The sequence below is a fragment of the Diabrotica undecimpunctata genome, chromosome 5 (assembly GCF_040954645.1).
Source record: "Diabrotica undecimpunctata isolate CICGRU chromosome 5, icDiaUnde3, whole genome shotgun sequence".
Taxonomy (NCBI): Eukaryota; Metazoa; Arthropoda; class Insecta; order Coleoptera; family Chrysomelidae; genus Diabrotica; species Diabrotica undecimpunctata.
Window position 1 is genome coordinate 10,680,191 of NC_092807.1, and position 19,705 is coordinate 10,699,895.

A 19,705-nucleotide genomic window follows, 5' to 3' on the forward strand; every position below is an offset into this window, starting at 1 on the left:
GCGATGGGGAACATGGTTAGAAGCAGCTAATTTTTATGCAGATCATTTTGTTAAAATAAAGAACATAATTGATACGTTAACAGATGAAAGTTCCCAATCTCTTTTGGATTCTAAACAAACTTTTCAGAGTAACTTGCTTCAACAAGAACTTTCATTTATAAAATCAAATTTTAGTTTTGTTCAAAAAACAATTACTCAGTTAGAATCACCAAAACTGTCATTGTTCGAAAGTACAGCATTAATAAAAGAATTTGCGTCATGTTGTCGGAACGTTAGAGGTAATATTGGAAAAGATATTTTAAAAAAATTTGAAGCTACTATGGAAAAAAATAAAGGTTACCATATTCTTTCTGAAGTAGTCAGTGTTCTAGCTGGAAATATTTCGGAAACAATTAATTTAGAACCAAATGTTTTGGTTAGTTTGAAAAATGCTCCCGTTACATCAGTTGATGTTGAACGAAGTTTTTCCATATATAAATATATGTACTCAGACAGAAGCCACAAGTTTTTGTTAGAAAATTTTGAACACCACTTGGTCATTTATTGTTACCATAATTCTAAATAAGTTTATTCATACTTAAAAATGATGTAGTTACTTAAAATAAATGTAAATCTTAATGAATAGTAGGAAATATTTAGTTATGTACACTTTTTTTTTTAAATAAAATTGTTACTATTTTACGATTTTTTTATTTATTTGTATGCATATTTTGTAAAATATTTGCATATTTTCGGGTAAACACGTGCATATTTATGCGCATATTTTCTACATTTTTATTTGCATATTTGCCGAAGTCTAGTTATAAGGAAGTAATATTAGAATAATTTTTAAATATTTGAATTTTTTCACTTTTTTATATATATTTTTTATTTATGTCAGGGGGAGAATAGGTCAATTATTATTACTGAAGTTGTCACACAACTTTTTCTGAAAAAATCAGAATGCCACCTCTCACATCCAAATTTAGTCGTTTTTTCACAGCTCCGCCAGGTCTAACCAAGAAACGTGAAGAAACCGTATGTTCAATGTTCGTTTTTATGAAATGAATTTGGTCTAAAATTGAATGAATGACACATAACACTGGAATAATTTACCAGATACCACCTGCATCCGTACACGAAATCACTGTACTTCCTTTATTACATTTAAGATTTTCAGCTTCAAAAAACTAATAACTAGATATTTATATTAGAATCCCTAAAAATTCTCAGACTTCCATAAACGTGTTCTTCTCGCATACCATATGGGCGCGTGTAAACAGGAAGAACTGCCGAAAAGAGACTATTAACAAAGAATAATATTGACTGAGAATGTGTCATAAACACAAGACACTCGCGTCACAGACGTAGACATCAGGTAACTACAGCGTTGAAATATTTAACAGCCGAACAAAGAGATGTAAAAAGTTAAAAACTTTTAGGAATGCACGACATAAAATTGCAATAATTCTTGGATTCTTAAAAGTTGATGACGCTTTTTTAGATAAAACTTTGTTTTAGCGACAGAGCATGAGAGTGTGACTCTTTCATATGTGAGTAATTCCTTCGATAAAGAGTTTCAAAACGTTATCAGAGGCCCTAGTCTATATACAGTAAATGCCAAAACAAAGAATATTAAAAACGTAAAATTAAACATGAAAAAAATGGGAATTTTAAGTTTATTTGCGATAAAAGTCTGTTAATCTGAAAAAGCTGATAATCCTGACGTACTATCATAAACCAGTGACGAAATTTTTTAAAATTATTTAAAACTTTCTTTCTTCTCAAATGTTGCAGTAAATTTATTAAACTAGTAATCAATGTATTATAAGTATATATTATAAATAATATGTGAAAGCACACACAATATACAGTAGTTGTAATTATCAGCATAAGCCCCAGAATTGTATATCTCATCTTCAAACTAAATACAAGATACAACCTTAAGGTAATCCAGATATATGCTTCAACGACTTCCCATTCGAATGAAGAAATTGAAGAATTTTATGAGGATCCAGAAACAGCTTTCGTTACATGGCACACCAGCATATTACACAATAATTATGGGCGACTTTAATGCGAAAATGGGGTTTAAACAAGATCAAGCAGAAGTAGCAATGGGTAAGTATGGATATGGCGAAAGAAATGTACGAGGACAAAGATTTCTATACTTCTTACACCAGGAAAATTTATCCATGATGAACTCTTTTACCTATACTCACTTCTGGAGCGGAAACATTAACACTCAGAAAAAAAAAATAATGAATAAGATTCTCGTTACTCAGAAGGCTATGGAGCACCAGATGTTGGGTGTCTCTCTGAAGGACTGAATCCCAAACGAAGAAATACGTCGTAGAAAAAAGCAAAATAAACGAAACTTATGCGAACGGCACTCAGGGTTTATTTGGAGTAGCTAGGCCGTGGATAATTTAAATTTATTTTGCTTGCCCTATCTCCACCCCAATAGTTTCTGTCCCCAATTTTCAACCCCTTATAACAATACCCTATGTGGTAGGCAAAATATTTCGTTACAATTTTGACTACCACATAGGGTATTACTATGGGGGTTGAAATCTTGGGACAGACGTTATTGGGGGGTGGAAATAGGGCAAGCAAAATATACGATACTTATGCGAACGGCACTCAGGGCTTATTTGGAGTAGCTGGGTCGTGGATAAGTGAATGGCAAGGGGGTTGGATTGGTGCAACTACAAAAAAATGAAACAAAGGGGTGCTTACATGAATCTCCTGGAACAAATGGACAGACAAAACAACAGGAAGGGCCTCTAGCAATTTAAAATGAACGCCGCTTCGAGGAGCAAAATTATAGCGATTACAACAACTAGTTGTAACTATTGAAATAATTATTAGAAATGAAAAATATATCTTTTTAAATGAAACTCAAAAAAAGGGTTAGAGAGTTAGTTAAGAGAAGTAAACAAAATGGTTTAGGAAACAAATTAAACATTTTATTGTTGTGTCACCACAAAAAGTTACAAAAAATAGTCAATACAAAAATACTCAAAAATAGACAATACAAAAATACTCAAAAATAGACAATACAAAAATACTATATTCATAGTTACAAAAGTAAATACAAAAATAATAAAGAGAAACATTTTTTATTGTTACTAGGCTTATAACACAAATAAAATATTACAAATAAAAAATTATCTTTTTAAATGATGAAAGCAATTATTATTATTAGAAAAAAATGTCTATCGTTACTTTGAAATTTAAAACAAAAAGTTACCTCGATTTTCACTAAATTTCTCTACTTTACATTTCTGGGGTCGGAAACTGGGCCTACTGGACTTGAAAGTTTCTGGGAGAACTGGACTGGGAATCTCTCGACACACGAACAAAAAAACTGCATATCACACTGCGAATTATTGAGGTTGGAAGTTGAGGCACTGGAACACAAACTTTGGTAACTCGGCTTTTAAAAAACAGGAATAGGTACCGCTGGACAGAATGGCAAGATTTCACTTTAACTGCAACTACGTATTGAACTGATTAAACTGCTAGTAAAAGGGCAGCAACAGTTCTGCGTATTTTCCCATGTTAAATCCCTTAAGAAATCGCTAAGGTCCATTCTGCCCTTTTTTTGATCTTTTCGTGGTGGGGGTAAAACGGCTCATCGGATCGTGACGTGTGAGGTATCGTCACGGGGAAGGGGCAGCGAATACGTTGAAGCAAAAAACAAAGATGGCGTCATTGCCAAAAAGACACTAAGCTGGTAACGTCTAAACAGCTCAACGTACAACAACATGCAAGGTATTGATGGAAAGGGGAGGTGGTAGCGAATATGTTAAAATGAAAATCAAACGCAAAGACAATGCCAAAACGGCACTATATCGTATCTCCATCGTTATTCGTCAGATTACTATGCGTAACACGTTAAATGAAAGAGGCGGGGATATCGAATACGTTAACACAAAAAAACAAAGACAAGACATTGCCAAAACCGCACTACACCGTATCTTCGTTTCTATTGGTCCGATTTTGATGTATGAGACGTCAAATGAAAGAGGGTGGGATATCGAATATGACAACAAGAAAATAAATCATGGCAACATTGCCAAAAGGGCACTATATCGAATCTTAGTTGTTATTGGATTAATTACTACGTATGAAGCGGTAAATGGAAGAGGATGGGCTAATGAATATGTTATCACAAAAAACAAACGCAAAGACGTCATTCACGTCATTTCAAGTGACACGCCACGTCAAATGTCCCGTCCTGCGTCGAATCTCGCTTGTTGCGTCGAATGTCACGTCATGGGGAGAGGAAATATGTTAACATAAAAAATGAAGATGGTGGTATTCTCAAAAGGACATTTCGTCATATCTCAGTTGTTATTGGACCCGTTTTGACGTTTATGGTATCAAATAATAAGATTGGTTTTCGTCAGACAAATCACATTCTCACGCCATCTGTTGGCTACAGCCTTTAACTATGTCCAAACCATGTAGCACCTATATATCATTCAGACTATCGCTTTTTGTACACCGTATATTCAAAACAATTCTTCTTCTCTTTCGAATTCAATCAACATACTGGAGAGGTGTCGTTGAAAATGATATAATGTACAGCAACGTATAAGGTATCAGTAGAAATCTATTAACTCTCCTGCTACTTATTTTCTATAAAAAGGGACACAAAATAAGAAAACATTTCAAATTCGACGAAAAATTTAGACATAACGCTGAAGCCCACAGCTCTTGACCACGCCTCAGCGAGAGTGAGCAATTATCTTTAAATATATTAAATGCATTCGCACAATCTTGGTATAAACAAAACGTATAAACTGGAATATTTCTGTCTATTTCCAACGCACAAAATATGTCAAAGCGGTTTCGATCAAAAAGATAAAAAGGAAATACACATCTGTGAAATAATAAACAAACTCTAAAATGGTTTATAAACGACCTCGGGAAGCAATCAATATCAACGCAAAAAAAAGGAATTGAAATTACTTTTGTGTTTTAATACGTACGATTAGGAACTGAGATACACTAAAAATATTCTTTGGTATTTTAACAAATACGAGGGGATTTCAATATATACCAAAGAATTTGCAAATGCTACAAAACAACAGAGGCCATCGAAAAAACCGCGTCGCTAAAATGTAATTGGGCAGGACACGTCGCCAGATTATCAGACAACCGATGGACAAAACGTATTGTCGAGTGGAGACCAAGACAAGAAGCAACACGGAGCAGAGGACGCCCACCAACTAAATTGACTGACGACCTGAAGCGTGTTAGCAATAACTGGATGCAAGCCGCACAAGACAGAGACAGATGGAAAGAGCTGCGGGAGACCTATGTATAGCAGTAGACGCATACAGGTTGATGATGATGATAATATTATCATTAAGAAGCACCTAAGTTTCCTAGAAAGGATTAAAACTTCCAATAGACATAACATTTCTCGTTGTCAATTATTTTGCTAAGACTTACTTTTCCGTATGTTTGTACTAATAACGACAAAGCAATATTGAGTAAATCCGTGAAATAACATGAATGATGCTATATAACGGACTGATAGAATTATAAATAAAGAAGTACTGGAGAGGGTTGGTAAAGAAACAGAACTAATCACCACTATACAAACCAGAAAACTGGAATACCTAGGCCACGTGATGAGGGGACCAAAATATGAAATTTTGAGACTCATAATACAGGGAAAGATTCAAGGAAGAAATCTGTTGACCGAAGGCAGAACTCATGGTTGAAGAATCTACGTGATTGGTATAAATGCAGATCGCAAGTTTAAAAATAAAAATAGCCATTATGATTGCCAACCTCCGTAGGGAGACGGCACTCTAAGAAGAAGTAAAATTTGAAACTTGAAAAACAAGACCACATTTTGCCAAACATAACAAGAGACAAATCATGGAAAATTTTACATGACATACAGGATTTGTTGATCTAAGTTTGTTAGAATTTGTTTTAAACTCTACGAAAAACTCCATCCATCATCTTACACCTCTACAGCCTAATTCGATCCCTGGCTTCCCTCAGCAAACCTCTCCATTCGTTACGGTCTGTAATCATTCTTCTCCATGATAGACTGCCAAGGAGACATCTTGTGTCCTTATCTACAACATCCTCCCATAGCTTTCTCGGTCTCCCAATAGGTCTCTTCCTCTACATTCTTGTATTCAGTAGTTTTTTTTGTAAACCTATTTTCTTCCATTCAAAATACATGGCCTGCCCATTGAAGACGCTGTAAGAGGACACGCTGAGATAAAGCTGGTTCTTTAAAATAACTTTATTGAAACACCAACAATATTGCAATACTTTACAAATTTTACACAACGACAACTATAAACTTCAAAATACTATAGAAATCGTTCCCAAAACGAAGTGACGAAGTTTTCAGTAAAACTTACTTATAAGGTGTGGCAAGTAGCCCCATCCTATTAAAACCATAGGGTATTGAATTGAATATTTCTGGCACGACAGAATTGAGTGAGAAGAAAAGAAAATGGTGTTAAAATTTGCTCTATATCGCACCTAACTTGATTAACGGATCTTCTACACTCGTCTTCCAGGAAATAAGGACCAATAAGTCATTACCGGACACTGTAAACCAAATCGTTACACAGACACTATGAAGTGGTTCTCTACAATGTGTGATCCATCAAAAACTAAAGATTTGTCTGTCCATTCAGATAGACGTGGCTTTTGTCCGAAAATCACACATTTGCTGGTTAGGGGTTGTTCTTAAACCATTGAAATGCTAAGACTAACCAATGATTTAACTCTTTTGTTTGTTTATGTGTATGTATTCAAATATTGCCCAATTTGTATTTTAAAGAGAAACCACCAATTTTGTTCATTTATTCTAATAACATTTTTCGACTTAACATTTCACACAATTTTTGGAGATGCTCTCTGATGAATGAGACTTCTTTTTAGAAATTCTTTTAGAAACACTTTTGAATATTACCCATATTATTGGTTTATTAAAATTATTGGAACATTTGGGACAAGAAAAATTCAACTAATTTTTGAAATTCTTATCAGCTATGAAATTATCAGCTGTATCATAAAAACTATGCTATCAGTCATTTTCAAACGGAGTATAGTCAACAATCGATCTCTATCCTCAAGCACTCGATTTTCAATTTGTCAGTAGGGAATTGCCTAAATTGTCGATATTTTATATCTTTAATAATTAGGTACTCGTATTTGGTTGGATTTTTAAAAACTTAATTTCTATTTTATCAATATAACAAAACAATTAAGTCTATTATCTGTACTAAACCACTAAAAAAACCACACAATGCATCCTTATCGTGTTTCCTCAATTATTTTACATCATCTATTGCATTTACTATGTATTGTTGAGGATTAGAACATATTGTTTGTGATTTGTGACAAGGAAGGAATTATATTTTTACACTCGTTATACAATCAGTCCAATACAAACAGATCCTCAAAGGTCGCGAAATAGATTAAAATTAGGCCCAGCCAACTGCATCATGTAATCACAAATACTTTCTTCGCTAACGTTTTAAAATCATATTCTACCTATACAATGTACACAGTCAAAAGTGTCTCACATCTTACAGATCTTTCCACCAGAACAAATCGATTGTAGTAGTACAAAACCCTAGTAATTATTAACGAACTACAGAACAAAAGGCACTGAATGATTAATTTAGTATGGAAAACATTCCAACTCGCTGAATACGAGTTATTGATACAGCTGATTGGCTCGTTTTTCATTTAACATCCTAATCTTCAATTTCCTTTTGAAAGACATTTAAAAAAGGATTAAAAACGTTTCAGAATAATGAATAATCTTACCTTTTTCGTCACAATCTGTATATTCCTTAATTGAACCCTTCGTGGTCTCTTTTCATTGTTCCACGAAGGATTGTTTGTATCGGCCGAGGTGCTGTTACCAGCGCAAAAATTGCTCCAATTCGTGGTAGGATTTTGAGTTCTCAGCGGTGGTAAAACATACAACATGACGAACAATCACACAAATAACACTCGCAAATCATTCAATCCTCGAGAAAAACGTATTTTTCATTTATAGGAACTGTCTATTAAGTCATTTTGGATGTTAAATGTCCGTACAACCGAACCGGAGGAATATACGAATCGTGCGTAAATTTGTTTACGATAATATAACCTTCCTATTACAAAGTCAGAAACAAAACTGACAGGAATGACAGAAGAGCAGCTGTTGGAGGCGATTGTAAAAAGACGATATGGCTACGTGTACGTAAACCGGATCGATAAATGATAAAAAACTATTTACGGATTTATTATTTTAATTATTTATTTAAGTGTTTTACTATAATAACAACTAAAGAATTAGCGAAATGTACTGTAATTTAAAAATAAAAGGAATAACTGACTATTTCTACAAAAAATATACGAATTGGAAAGGGTCACTACAAATTAAGGTTGAGGTTAAATTATAAAATGAATATACAGGGTGATTCATTAGGAATGTCCAATCTCTGAGTTGTAGATTCTAGACCTTAAAATATGATGAGTCTGCCTTATATACACGCCTTAGACAAATATTGATAGCTTCCGATATACCGAGTGTTTAAAGTTTAATATATAGATTTTAATTTTTGCAATAATTTTGTATATTTTCAGAATTTCTATTTACAAATTGTCAATTTTACGTTTTTTGACGTGAGGATTACTAATTTAGACTCTAATGTAGCATTTCTTATAGAGGACGCTAGTTACACTTTTTTTAGCTGAACTATAGGTAAAATAATAAAAAATATATGAAAAGCATTAAATTCTACAAAAAAGTTACTTTTCTTTGATTCGCGTAATTCAATCGGTTCCAAAAATTCGGTTGAAAAATCCAATGAATTTTAATTTCACAATAAAAACTTTTATTCTCCAACTGTGTAACAATAACAAATTAAAAAAACAAAAATAGAACGCTTTGAAGTAAATATTCAAAATGCCAACCATTTACTTCAATATACTTTATGATCCGGTTTCGCAAAGATCTCTTAATATCAAATAAACCTTACACTAGCGAATCATCATTATCTTTGGCTCGACAATCCTCTGTGGATCCTGGCCTCCTCCATCAACTCCATCTAAATACCTAATTCGTGGTCGGCCTTTGCTTCTTCTTCCTATAGGTGTATTTTGCGACTATTTCGGAGTATCTTGGGCTCGAATATTCCCAGAAGTCTTTCATCCTTCTGCGTTAGAGTCCATGTTTCCGCCACGTATGTGAGAACCGGCCTCAGCAGTATTTTGTACATAAGAATTTTAGTTTTTCTTTGGATATTTCTTGAGTGGAATTGTTTTAGGAGTCCATAGTATGCTCTATTTGTAAGATTTATTCGCCTTTTTAATTTCTTCGCTTGTTTTATTGGTAGCAGTTACTAGCTAGCACAATTCCTGTGTGTCGAACTGCCTTTCTGAGAAATATCTTAAGCCATACACTTAAGATATTTCTCAAAATAATACATGAAAGACTATACAAAAAAATAGAAGCAGATATAGATGACACCCAGTTTGGATTCAGAGGAGAACTAGGAACGAAAGAGGCTCTGTTCGCTTTTAACGTTCTCGCGCAAAGACGACTAGATATGAACCAGGATCACTATGTCTACTTTATAGATTATCAAAAGGCTTTTGATAGAGTACGACATCAGAAACTCGTAAAACTGTTAAAAGAAAAGAATGCGGATAGTCGATATATACGGATCTGTACTGGAATTAAAAAGCAAAGGTTAGAATCGAAAATGTCGATACAAAAACTATAGAAATCAAAAGAGGTGTTATACAGGGTTGCGTGCTGTCTCAATTGTTATTCAATCTGTACAGCGAAGCTATTTTTAAGGAAGCAATATCACAATAACAACAGGGTATATCAATAAACGGAAAAATTATGAACAACATAAGATTCGCAGACGACACCGCTGTTTTTGCAAACAGTCTAGAAGCACTGCAACGCTTAGTAAATAGATTACATTAAGTCTGTATAAAATATGGACTACAAATGAACGTTAAGAAAACCAAGTGCATGATTATTTCTAAGCAACATACAGTAGGAAGGCTATATATCGAGGGAAAACAAGTAGAAAGAGTGAATAACTACAAATATCTGGGAACCTGGGTAAATGAAAACAATGGCCAAGGTAGAGAAATAAGGACACGCATTGAAATTGCAAGACAAGCATTTATAAAAATGACAACAATGTTTGTTAATCAAGGCCTTCATCTGGAGCTGAGGATGAGCCTTAAGATGCTATGTGTCTCGACTTTGTTGTATGGATTGGAAAGCTGGACACTAAAAGTGGATAATATAAAGAAGTTGGAATCATTTGAGATGTGGTGCTATAGAAGGATTTTGGAAATACCATGGACCCAACGGGTTACAAATGTAGAAGTGCTAAGAAGGCTACAAAAGGACTGCGAGGTCATAAAGCACATCAAAACAAGAAAGCTGGAATATTTAGGCCACATTACCAGAGGTGCAAAATATGAGATATTAAGGCTCATATTGCACGGTAAAATCAAGGGTAAAAGATCCATAGGAAGACGAAGAATTTCCTGGCTAAGAAACCTAAGAGAGTGGTATAGATGCAGCTCAGTAGATCTTTTCACATCAGTCGCCAATAAGGTACGGATAGCTGTGATGATAGCCAACCTCCGGTAATAGAAGGAACTACAAGAAGAATCCTAACACTGGCTTTTAAGTTAGACATTGTCGATCTCGTTAATCGGATAAGTTTTTTCTAGTATCCTCTCACATTGATTGGTATAGTACTGTTCTCTTGACACTGTCGTATGCGGCCTTGAAGTCGACGAATAGGTGATGGGTTTCAATGTTAAATTCTAATGTTTTCTCGAGGATCTGTCTTATTCAATGAATCTGGTCAATTGTTGATTTTTCTGGAGTATATACGGCCTGGTATTTTCCATTACCGTTCATACTATTTGATAATAATAAGAGTATTTGGTAATATGTAATAAGAAAAATATTTTTTTCCAACAGTGAGATGCGCGATATGACGTGTGTGCTTGATCAACCAAATTACAGTGGAATCGCTCAGACTCGAAAATATTCACAATTATATATACCCAAATCCCAAAGTATTTTTTTAAGAACATTCACAAGAATTACTATAGGATATACTTACCTCTCGCTTTAAGACAAAACATGTGGTTTTTGAACGACGGGCAACCACCACCTTATTCTTTAGAAGTTCGTCAATATTTAAATCAACAGATTTCGCATCTATTCATTGGTCGTGGAAATGAGTTTGCTTGGCCACCCAGAAGTCCTGATTTCAATCCTTTTGATTTTTCAATTTGGTCGCAAATGAAGGCATTCGTTTACAAAGAAAGAATTAATTCTAATTTAGAATTGCGACACAAAATAGAAGAATCCGCGAACGTGATTAAAAATAATAGACAAGGTTTATTAAATATTAAGAAATCTTTGCGAAACCGGATCATAAAGTGTATAGAAGTAAATAGTGGGCATTTTAACATTTACTTTAAATTTTGTTTGATTATTTACTTGAATTTGAAATTGTTATTTAGAGAATAATACAGTAGATAGTGAAGATTTTCACTACTGGAGTCAAATCTTCCTTTTTATTCAGTTTGTAAAACCAATGACAAAAACTTTGGTTATACATTTTCAGAATTTGTATAATAGTCTTTTTTGAAAACGATTTCTGAAGTAGAAATCGAAACATTAAACATTTGTTAATTAAAAATGTAATTTTCATTACAACCAATAATTATTGTGGCTTAATCCCATACAAACATATATTTAAATTGTCTCTTGTCGAGTAATATTATCTGTCACTTCTGGAAAATTTATTCAATTTCAATCCTGCTCTGATTTCTAATGAGATTTTTTATCCTTATGTTAAATTTTTGGGAGTAAAATTGTTATATAACCGGAGAAGGTAACTGTAGACATTTCCAAATAAAACAAAAAGATCGATGATCTATGCCAACCCACAGAACAAAAACTCCCGTTATATTTTTATACCCTTTTTTATTATATTTAAATTGTCAAAAGAGAAAATAAACATGCCAAACATAAAAACAAACAGAAATATTATTGTTTTAAATGACAATTACAGTCATTATCTTTATTTAAATTTATTAATTGTATTTATGAGATAAAATAGACAAATGACCGTGATTTATGGACAGTTAAAGATTCCTTAATATCAATTATATGACAGTAATTAATTAACTTTGTTTATTGATGGTTTTAAGTGATAATAGGTATTTGAGATAGATATAAGTTGCTTGAGGGTTGTCCTTGATAAAGACAGTCTAAAGAAACCAGACGTAATGATTAGCCTAGCTATATTAACAAATTGCATTCCGTCTGTCGTTTAAAAAATATTTAGGACTTACATGGCTCGGAGAATTATTAGAGCTGGGGCTTCTTTGCACAGTCACCAATGCCATACTATGGAAACGTCACTTTTATTCACAATTTATGTAAAAACTGCACTCTGAACAATTTCACAAATGATTCATGAGACACTACATTATTTTTGACAAACTACTGTCATCTACACCGACCCGAAATGTTTATAAAATGTTTTATTTGTATTTTTTATTCATTATTTAGGGATTGGACCACAAACAAAAACCACCTTTTATCTCATCTGTTTCTCGACAGCACTGCCATCTTGCACGAATTTGCTGAACGTTTAGTTAAGGGACTTTTACACGCTAAATCGCTTAAAAATGATGCTTTAAAAGAGGTTCATGCATAGTATTTTAAAACAATTACGTACTTTTTAAATAAAAATTGCCTAAAAGATCAATTTTTCTTTTAGTAGCTTTCTAAAATCCTTAACATCAAAACTTATCACGCAATTTTATTGATCCACCGAACAATGTAAGAACAGCTTAAATATATCTGTCAATGTCACTGTCAACATAACATAACCACAAATTTTGTCACTTAAAAATAAATAATTTTGAAGCTACTTTCATTAAATAAATGAATCAAAATGAGCAAGATATTTACACCAACGAACCAAATACGATTGACAAATGTTGCTGTTGTGAGAATGAAAAAAGCTGGAAAGAGATTCGAAATAGCATGTTACAGAAATAAAGTTGTTTCATGGCGCAATCAGGTGTAAGTAGAGCATACAGTAAAAATGCAATGATGTGCGTACCATTTTACTGAAATTACTTTACACACGGTTATTATTTTTAGAGAGAAAGATATAGATGAAGTTCTACAAACTCACTCTGTATTTACCAATGTTTCCAAAGGACAAGTTGCCAAAAAAGAAGACTTAATCAAAGCTTTTGGAACAGAGGATCATACTCAAATATGTAAGGAAATCTTAGCAAAAGGAGAACTTCAAGTTTCTGACAAGGAAAGGCAAAGTCAAACTGAGCAGCTCTTTAAAGATATAGCTACAACAGTTGCTGATAAATGTATAAATCCTGATATTAAAAGGCCATATCCTGTTACAATTATAGAGAAAGCAATGAAAGATGCACACTATTCTGTAAAGCCAAATCAGTCTGCTAAACAACAGGCTTTGCATGTAATAAAGTTGCTGAAAGAATCCATTCCTTTAGAAAGGGCTAAAATGAGATTGAAAGTTAACTTCAAAGGTAATTCTTCAATTATTACAATTTTCATCAAATTTCTATATATTATAATTTATAGGTAAAGCAGCTAAGAAGATTAAAGAAAAACTAACAAAAATAGAAAGTGCAGAAATTGAAAGTGAAGACAGGCAAGATGATGAGATTACAATAGTTTTTGTAGTCGATCCAGGTCATTTCAAGGATATAGACTCAATGGTTAAGTCAGAAAGCAAAGGTGGTGCCCTACTGGAAGTTATGGCATATAAAGAGATGGTATTGGGTGATGAACATTTGTAAATTCTTTCTCTGTAATGTGTTATTTAGTTTCTGTTCAATAAATATTTTCTATATACAGTTTGCAATATGTTGTCCGTTTATTGCTATAACATTACCATAATTGATACTGTCTGGTAAATCATTTGATGCTTTCTTACTATTTACAAACTGCCAAAAGTACTTAGGATGCATAAATTATGATTTACTTAATTCAGATAAGTGTCATAACCTTGCTTTGATAAATCTTTACACAATCTTCTAAGTTCTGAGAAAATTACATAATCCTCTTGATTACAGGAAGCCAAATAATTTTTATAAGTAATTTTTTTCTGTAAAACTAAATATCATAAGTTGGCAATAAACCATTTTGGATAACTTAAAGTTCTAAATCTTTTAACTGGTATAAACAATGATAATGACGTACTAAGTATGCTGTAAAATTGTGTTAAAGCAGCATCTACATTTGATAAATTCAAATGGTCTTCCCATGGTAAATCATGATAAAATTCAGTATATTCTAATGACTTACCTTGACAATCACATAAACTAATATTGTAAGTGTAACTTATGTGATAATAACTAAGTATTTTTAAAAATCGGATTTGAAGCTTTTGCTATTTGTAAATATTAAGTCTAAAAACACATTCCTTTCATTTGGAAAAATTCAAGAAAACATAAAACTCAGCTAAGTACAATGCATGTGAACCTGAGGACAATTTACCAGGACACCTGCTTCACTGTTATCCCATGAAGCTTCAGGAAGGTTGAAGTCTCCAAATATACATGTCTTATAATGATTATACCTCGATATATCTTTGCCTGATAAACAGTGTTGTTCATATATTCATTCTATGGATTTTGGGGGAATATATACCCCTCCAATTATAAAGTTTTTATTACCAAATGAACATAAAAAAAATTGTACAAATAGATTTGTACAAGGGTTTCAGCACAATTCCCTTAATGTAGTCTCGAACAACAATTAAAATACCTCCTCCTCTTGACTTATAACTAGTATCACAATCACATCTAAAAGTTATATATGAAGGTATTTTAATTTCACAATATAAAATATCCTCATGTAAACAACTTTCAACAAATATAAATATGTCATAATCAGAACATAAAATAGAACTAATAAGATCTTGATTTTTTGCATGATGTTCTTCGCTGTTCTTTTAATGGGGACGAAATGAGTTTTTAGAGGACTCTTTAGAATAACTCTAGAGGACGAGACTTAGTACCTGTGTTCTTCCCTACTCAAATAACTTTCACTAAATTTCTTTTCCAATTTTCTTCATAAAGCAATCCTATCTTTTCTAATATCTTTAATATTCAAAGAATTGAATTCGGGAATATTGAACAACATAACATTGTTAGATTTTACAATTATCTCATTTATTTCCATAAACATTTCTTCAAATGGCAAACCTGGCGTATTGGAGTTGCATTTCAGTTCATCAATCATCATCATCATTCTGGCTTTACAACCCTACATGGGGCCTAGCCTCCTCAAGAATTTCTCTCTGGTCATTACTATCCATCGTCATTCTCCGCCAAGCACATAATCCCATATTTCTCATGTATTCATCGATGTTATCAAGGAACCTTCCTCTTCTTCTCTGACCAATGGGGCTATCAAGGAGCGTTTTTCTAGCTGGGTCATTTTGTTCCATCCGCATTACATGCCCTATCTTAATATGTTTTAACATATTAGTATAACTTCTACCGGCAGTCCCACTGGACTGCCACACCCGTTTTTTTGTGGTTGCGTGCTTATTTTAATATACTTTGTTTTGTTGGTGTTTATTATTAAACCCACTTTTGTAGCTGATTCTTTTCGCCTCTCGTACAGCTTTTCCGTTCTCCCAACAATATTGATATCATCAGCATAGGCCAGGATTTGCACTGATTTATTATATATTGAACCAGTGGTTGTGACATACGTATTCCTTTTTCCAGAGCCAGATTGAACAGTATACAGGAGAGAGGGCCTCCCTGCCGTCATTTATTTTAAAAGGTTCAGACAGTTCCCCCTGAATTCATACTCTACATTTAACTCTCCATAACATATGTTTTTTTACAAGAAGAGGTTGTCAGCCTCTAGCCCAACCCACAACCTGGAGGGCCAGGGACTCTTCTGTTAGGGTTGCCATACCTTAGTCTATTTTGGTTCGCGGTTAGTATTTTTATTTCCCACTATTTCACTACCCACCGGTCCTATGACCGGTTAGGGCATTCAACTATCCACCACCTGGGGAAGCATCCGATGGGAGACAGACAACTCCCCACGGACAGTTCATCAATAGTCTTCCTTAGATCACAAATCTGATTATCATTTTCGTGTAAGGATTTTTTATTGGCACATTTAAGTTTCTCTACTTCAATCCTTAAATCTTCAACTATAGACTTCAAAATTGGTAGTAACAGCAAACCTCCCACAATCCTCACAGAAATATTTTTTATTTTCCTAGTATCTGCTGCCAATTGAAGAAATCTTACTTCTGTAGCTGTTACACTGGCACAGAATCTTTATTTGTAGTATATCACCCCACAGAGGGAAATTTTGTTAAGACTCCTGTTTTTCTCTTGGATCCACAACTACCTGATATGAACCCTAATATAAAAGCGAAATATTTCATCTCAAAACTTTTAAAAAGAAAGGGGTGTTCATGCCTTCTAATGTGTACTCCGCCACTCTTTATAAAAATATTATGGAAATGTGTTTGTGGAAGACGGAGGTTGTTGAATTATAAAAAAAAACAAATTTTGCAGGAAAACTATATAATTATATATAATCAATTCTAACAAGATTACATAAACTAACATCTTAAAAATCAAAACAAGTAAATAGGTTTTCACGTTTTGTGCTTTCAGTTTAATTTAATGCAGAACAAAAAATACTTCGTTCATTGTATAAAATACACAACCAATACTTTCAATGATTTTCGATCAATATACTGTTTTGATTATTGTTTTCTTCGTCGCTAAAATATAAACGGCCGAATTAATTTAGAACTATTTTACGATATTATTCCAGAGATTCGAATAATAATACACCAATACAGACGTTGGACTACATTAAATGATAGTTGCAGAATCTTTATGGCATCTCAAGTAAACAATTTCTTTAAGAAATTAGCCTCATCTAGCACATAATAGACCAGATCTCATACTAGTTAATAAACTAAAGAGACAAACAACATCAATTGATGTGACGATACCCAACAACAATAATCTTCGTGTTGAAATGGAAAATACCCAAACAATACCTATTACTCTCTACTACTGGAGTCATTCGAAAGAACCTCCTAGAAAACATAAAAAAGCTAGGTCTGAATGAACATCTCTACAAGACCATGTAGAAACTGTACTACTTTCAACGTCCAGAGGTGTACGAAAATTTTTGGGAGATACTCCAGCATACCAAGTCACCTAGGGCTCGATAACACGGAAAAATTCCCACCAGAGCTCAATCCTTTTGATATTGTAGGTGTCTGGGATGAGTGAATTTTACCCTTAGAGGTAGTGTGAGCCGTATGGCTAAATCTGGATAATATCATATAACTTTTTTTGCCTGGAAGATCCATTCGGATTGTTCTGGGCCAATTGCATCTTTAACCCTGTTTCAAGTAGCTAGTGTCATGCACACTGGCCCAGGGGAACCGACGGCTTTACGTGCCCTTCGAAGCACGGTGAACGGCTCGTATCATTTTTAGAAATGAAAATGTCTGTATGTATCTTGCTGCTAAGCTACGGTCGTCTACAATGGAGCAAATAACGTGTTGTCTGACCCTTTAGGTATTCTAGAAGTTCATTCAAATGATACAAGTCGGCTTTGTAAGTCACTTGTCCTCAAGCTGCAAACTTCTAATTCATCCTATTTCCTCTTCATTTTCTAGTCGGAATTTTCCTAAGATGTCTTTATCCATTAGATGCTCAATTCCCGAGTCAGTAGCGTCATAGTCTAACCGCTTTTGCAAGGTTTTTGCATCCACATTCTCTCCTTCAGGAACTGTGACCTTGGAATACTATTGGATGAAATCAGTTGCTATAAGGAGAGATTAAGTTGAAAAATAGAACTGAAACGACTATAAACTTACAATGAAAACTAGAAAAAACGAATGATACTAGACCAATACAGTAAGCAATTGATCTATCATATTTTCGTTCAATATCGACAACAAATTAATTTTTAATTCATATTGAGATGCCACAAAGAACACATTTTTGCCATTTTATTGGAAATAAACAATAAACAGATCTTTAAGTCAAAGACCAAACTATCATTCCATTTCTACTTAATAAATATTCGATAATTACATATAAAATTTATTATAAAATTGTATTTTAACATCAAGCTGTCAAAACGGACACAGCAGGCAGCCGATCTTAATATAAAAAATATACTAATTACTGTGCTTGGATTTTCTCATCTTGTTTAGGTATATAAATGCTCTCAGCTCGTTGGTCGTGTTTAGCCGCTATTCTTGAAGCTGTAAACAGGAAGTCAGACAGTCGGTTTAGATAAATTAGAGCTTCTTTATCTAAACTACCTTTTCGTACTAATGGCACAATTACTCTTTCAGTTTTTCTGCAAATAGCTCTAGCTACATGTAATGAGGCACTTGCTATTCCTCCACCCTAAAACATATATTTTGTATTTTGAGAACAAATTCCAAAGTGAAAACCCTGAGAAAAACATATAAAACACTCATAAAAAGCAGATTGCAAATAGAGTTAGAAGATGGTAAACAAATATCTAAAGAACAATTTGAATTTCAAAAAGGAAAATCAGCAATTGATGCAATAAAATGGTAGTTAAAAACAGCAAAAGAAAATGGGTAATTATAGCAATGCTCAATATTAAAAATGCTATTTATACAGCAAATTGGCCATGATAATCAAAAGAATGAAAGATATGAATATACCTAAGTACATATCTTTCAAACATTCTATATGACTATCTACCAAACAGAAAAATAAGTGTTGACAAAAAATCTCTAGACTTTGCATTTGTAAAAAACATATAAGATCCAGATTTTAGCCATGTACTATACTTACTGGAATTATATACTGCTCAGGAGGAGGTAATTGTTTAGAATATTCTTGTATCCAGTCCTCTAATTCTTTGGTATAAACTGTAGGGATTACAGATTTATTGGTAGTTGACTTGGAAATGGCTGTACTAATATCTATAATTATTGTTTGAACTCTTTTTAACTTATCTGTATATCGCTGTTCTGATTCATGACCATGTTCACGAGCTAAGCTGCAAAGAAATTTATCAATAAAATATATAATAAACAATAATTTATCAATATTTATTAAAGGACGTTGTTTTCAATTTAGGTAAAAACTTTCGCCGAAAGGTATTTTAAAGAATAGACCTATAGGTAGTGAAATAACATTACCCCAAATAACTCAAAAGCTCTTCCGTTGCTCCTATGGCATTAAAAATTTCATTATCCTTATCCATAACTTCCCCGTTTATAGTCTTCGAAGTCCCGTTGTCTCCCAGTCTACTGAAATTTTGAGGAATTGTCAGGATTGGGGCATCTTTATCCTGTGATTTTGATCTACAAATACCTATTAATGCAACATTAAGTTTAGTTTAAATTTACTTACTCGTTCTTGTTGCAATAGGTTCTAACATAATTCAACCGACGATAAGTTATAAGTCTTCTAAGAACCATAATTGTTGATTAAAAAATTTACCTAATTTTAAATTCCGAAAATTTTACTATCATAATTTGACGTATTACAAATATTAATTCTTCTTTTTTATTTTTAGGAACGTTCATGCCTCCATGTAATTGTCTTACAGCGCAAAATTGAGTTAAAT

General features: G+C 33.2%; 3 protein-coding genes across 4 annotated transcripts in view; 1 reads left to right on the top strand and 2 right to left on the bottom strand.

The window, feature by feature from the left end:
• ssh (Protein phosphatase Slingshot) overlaps positions 1 to 12,650 on the bottom strand; it is a 444,779-nt gene extending 432,129 nt beyond the window's left edge. The window contains exon 1 of one of the 2 annotated variants that reach the window (XM_072531436.1): positions 12,379 to 12,650. In XM_072531436.1, the coding sequence (XP_072387537.1) occupies positions 12,379 to 12,432 (54 nt within the window). In that variant the 5' untranslated portion in view covers positions 12,433 to 12,650. Of the gene's footprint in view, positions 1 to 7,803; positions 8,146 to 12,378 lie in introns of those variants that run through there. The other variant, XM_072531435.1, reaches the window with a different exon arrangement.
• A 239-nt stretch (positions 12,651 to 12,889) lies between these two features.
• Sbds (SBDS ribosome maturation factor) lies at positions 12,890 to 13,938 on the top strand. Its single transcript, XM_072531441.1, has 3 exons — positions 12,890 to 13,117; positions 13,199 to 13,608; positions 13,664 to 13,938. Exons 1-3 carry the CDS (start codon positions 12,987 to 12,989, stop codon positions 13,879 to 13,881), a joined length of 759 nt encoding a protein of 252 aa, XP_072387542.1. The 5' UTR covers positions 12,890 to 12,986; the 3' UTR covers positions 13,882 to 13,938.
• A 2,695-nt stretch (positions 13,939 to 16,633) lies between these two features.
• LOC140441038 (corrinoid adenosyltransferase MMAB-like) lies at positions 16,634 to 19,632 on the bottom strand. The gene is made up of 5 exons (XM_072531442.1): positions 19,489 to 19,632; positions 19,275 to 19,439; positions 18,925 to 19,132; positions 18,278 to 18,504; positions 16,634 to 16,847 (listed from the first exon to the last, which is right to left on the bottom strand). The coding sequence occupies exons 1-5, from the start codon at positions 19,554 to 19,556 to the stop codon at positions 16,799 to 16,801; spliced, it is 717 nt and encodes a 238-aa protein (XP_072387543.1). The 5' UTR covers positions 19,557 to 19,632; the 3' UTR covers positions 16,634 to 16,798.
• Between the last annotated feature and the right edge of the window lie 73 nt (positions 19,633 to 19,705).

Coding starts and splice junctions, on each gene's coding strand:
- Sbds (XM_072531441.1), top strand. CDS start 12,987: ATGAGCAAGATATTTACACCAACGAACCAAATACGATTGACAAATGTT. Junction 13,118..13,198: donor GTTTCATGGCGCAATCAGGT/GTAAGTAGAGCA, acceptor TATTATTTTTAG/AGAGAAAGATATAGATGAAG. Junction 13,609..13,663: donor ATTGAAAGTTAACTTCAAAG/GTAATTCTTCAA, acceptor TATAATTTATAG/GTAAAGCAGCTAAGAAGATT.
- LOC140441038 (XM_072531442.1), bottom strand. CDS start 19,556: ATGGTTCTTAGAAGACTTATAACTTATCGTCGGTTGAATTATGTTAGA. Junction 19,440..19,488: donor ACCTATTGCAACAAGAACGA/GTAAGTAAATTT, acceptor AGGTATTTGTAG/ATCAAAATCACAGGATAAAG. Junction 18,505..18,924: donor CTGAGCAGTATATAATTCCA/GTAAGTATAGTA, acceptor TATATGTTTTAG/GGTGGAGGAATAGCAAGTGC.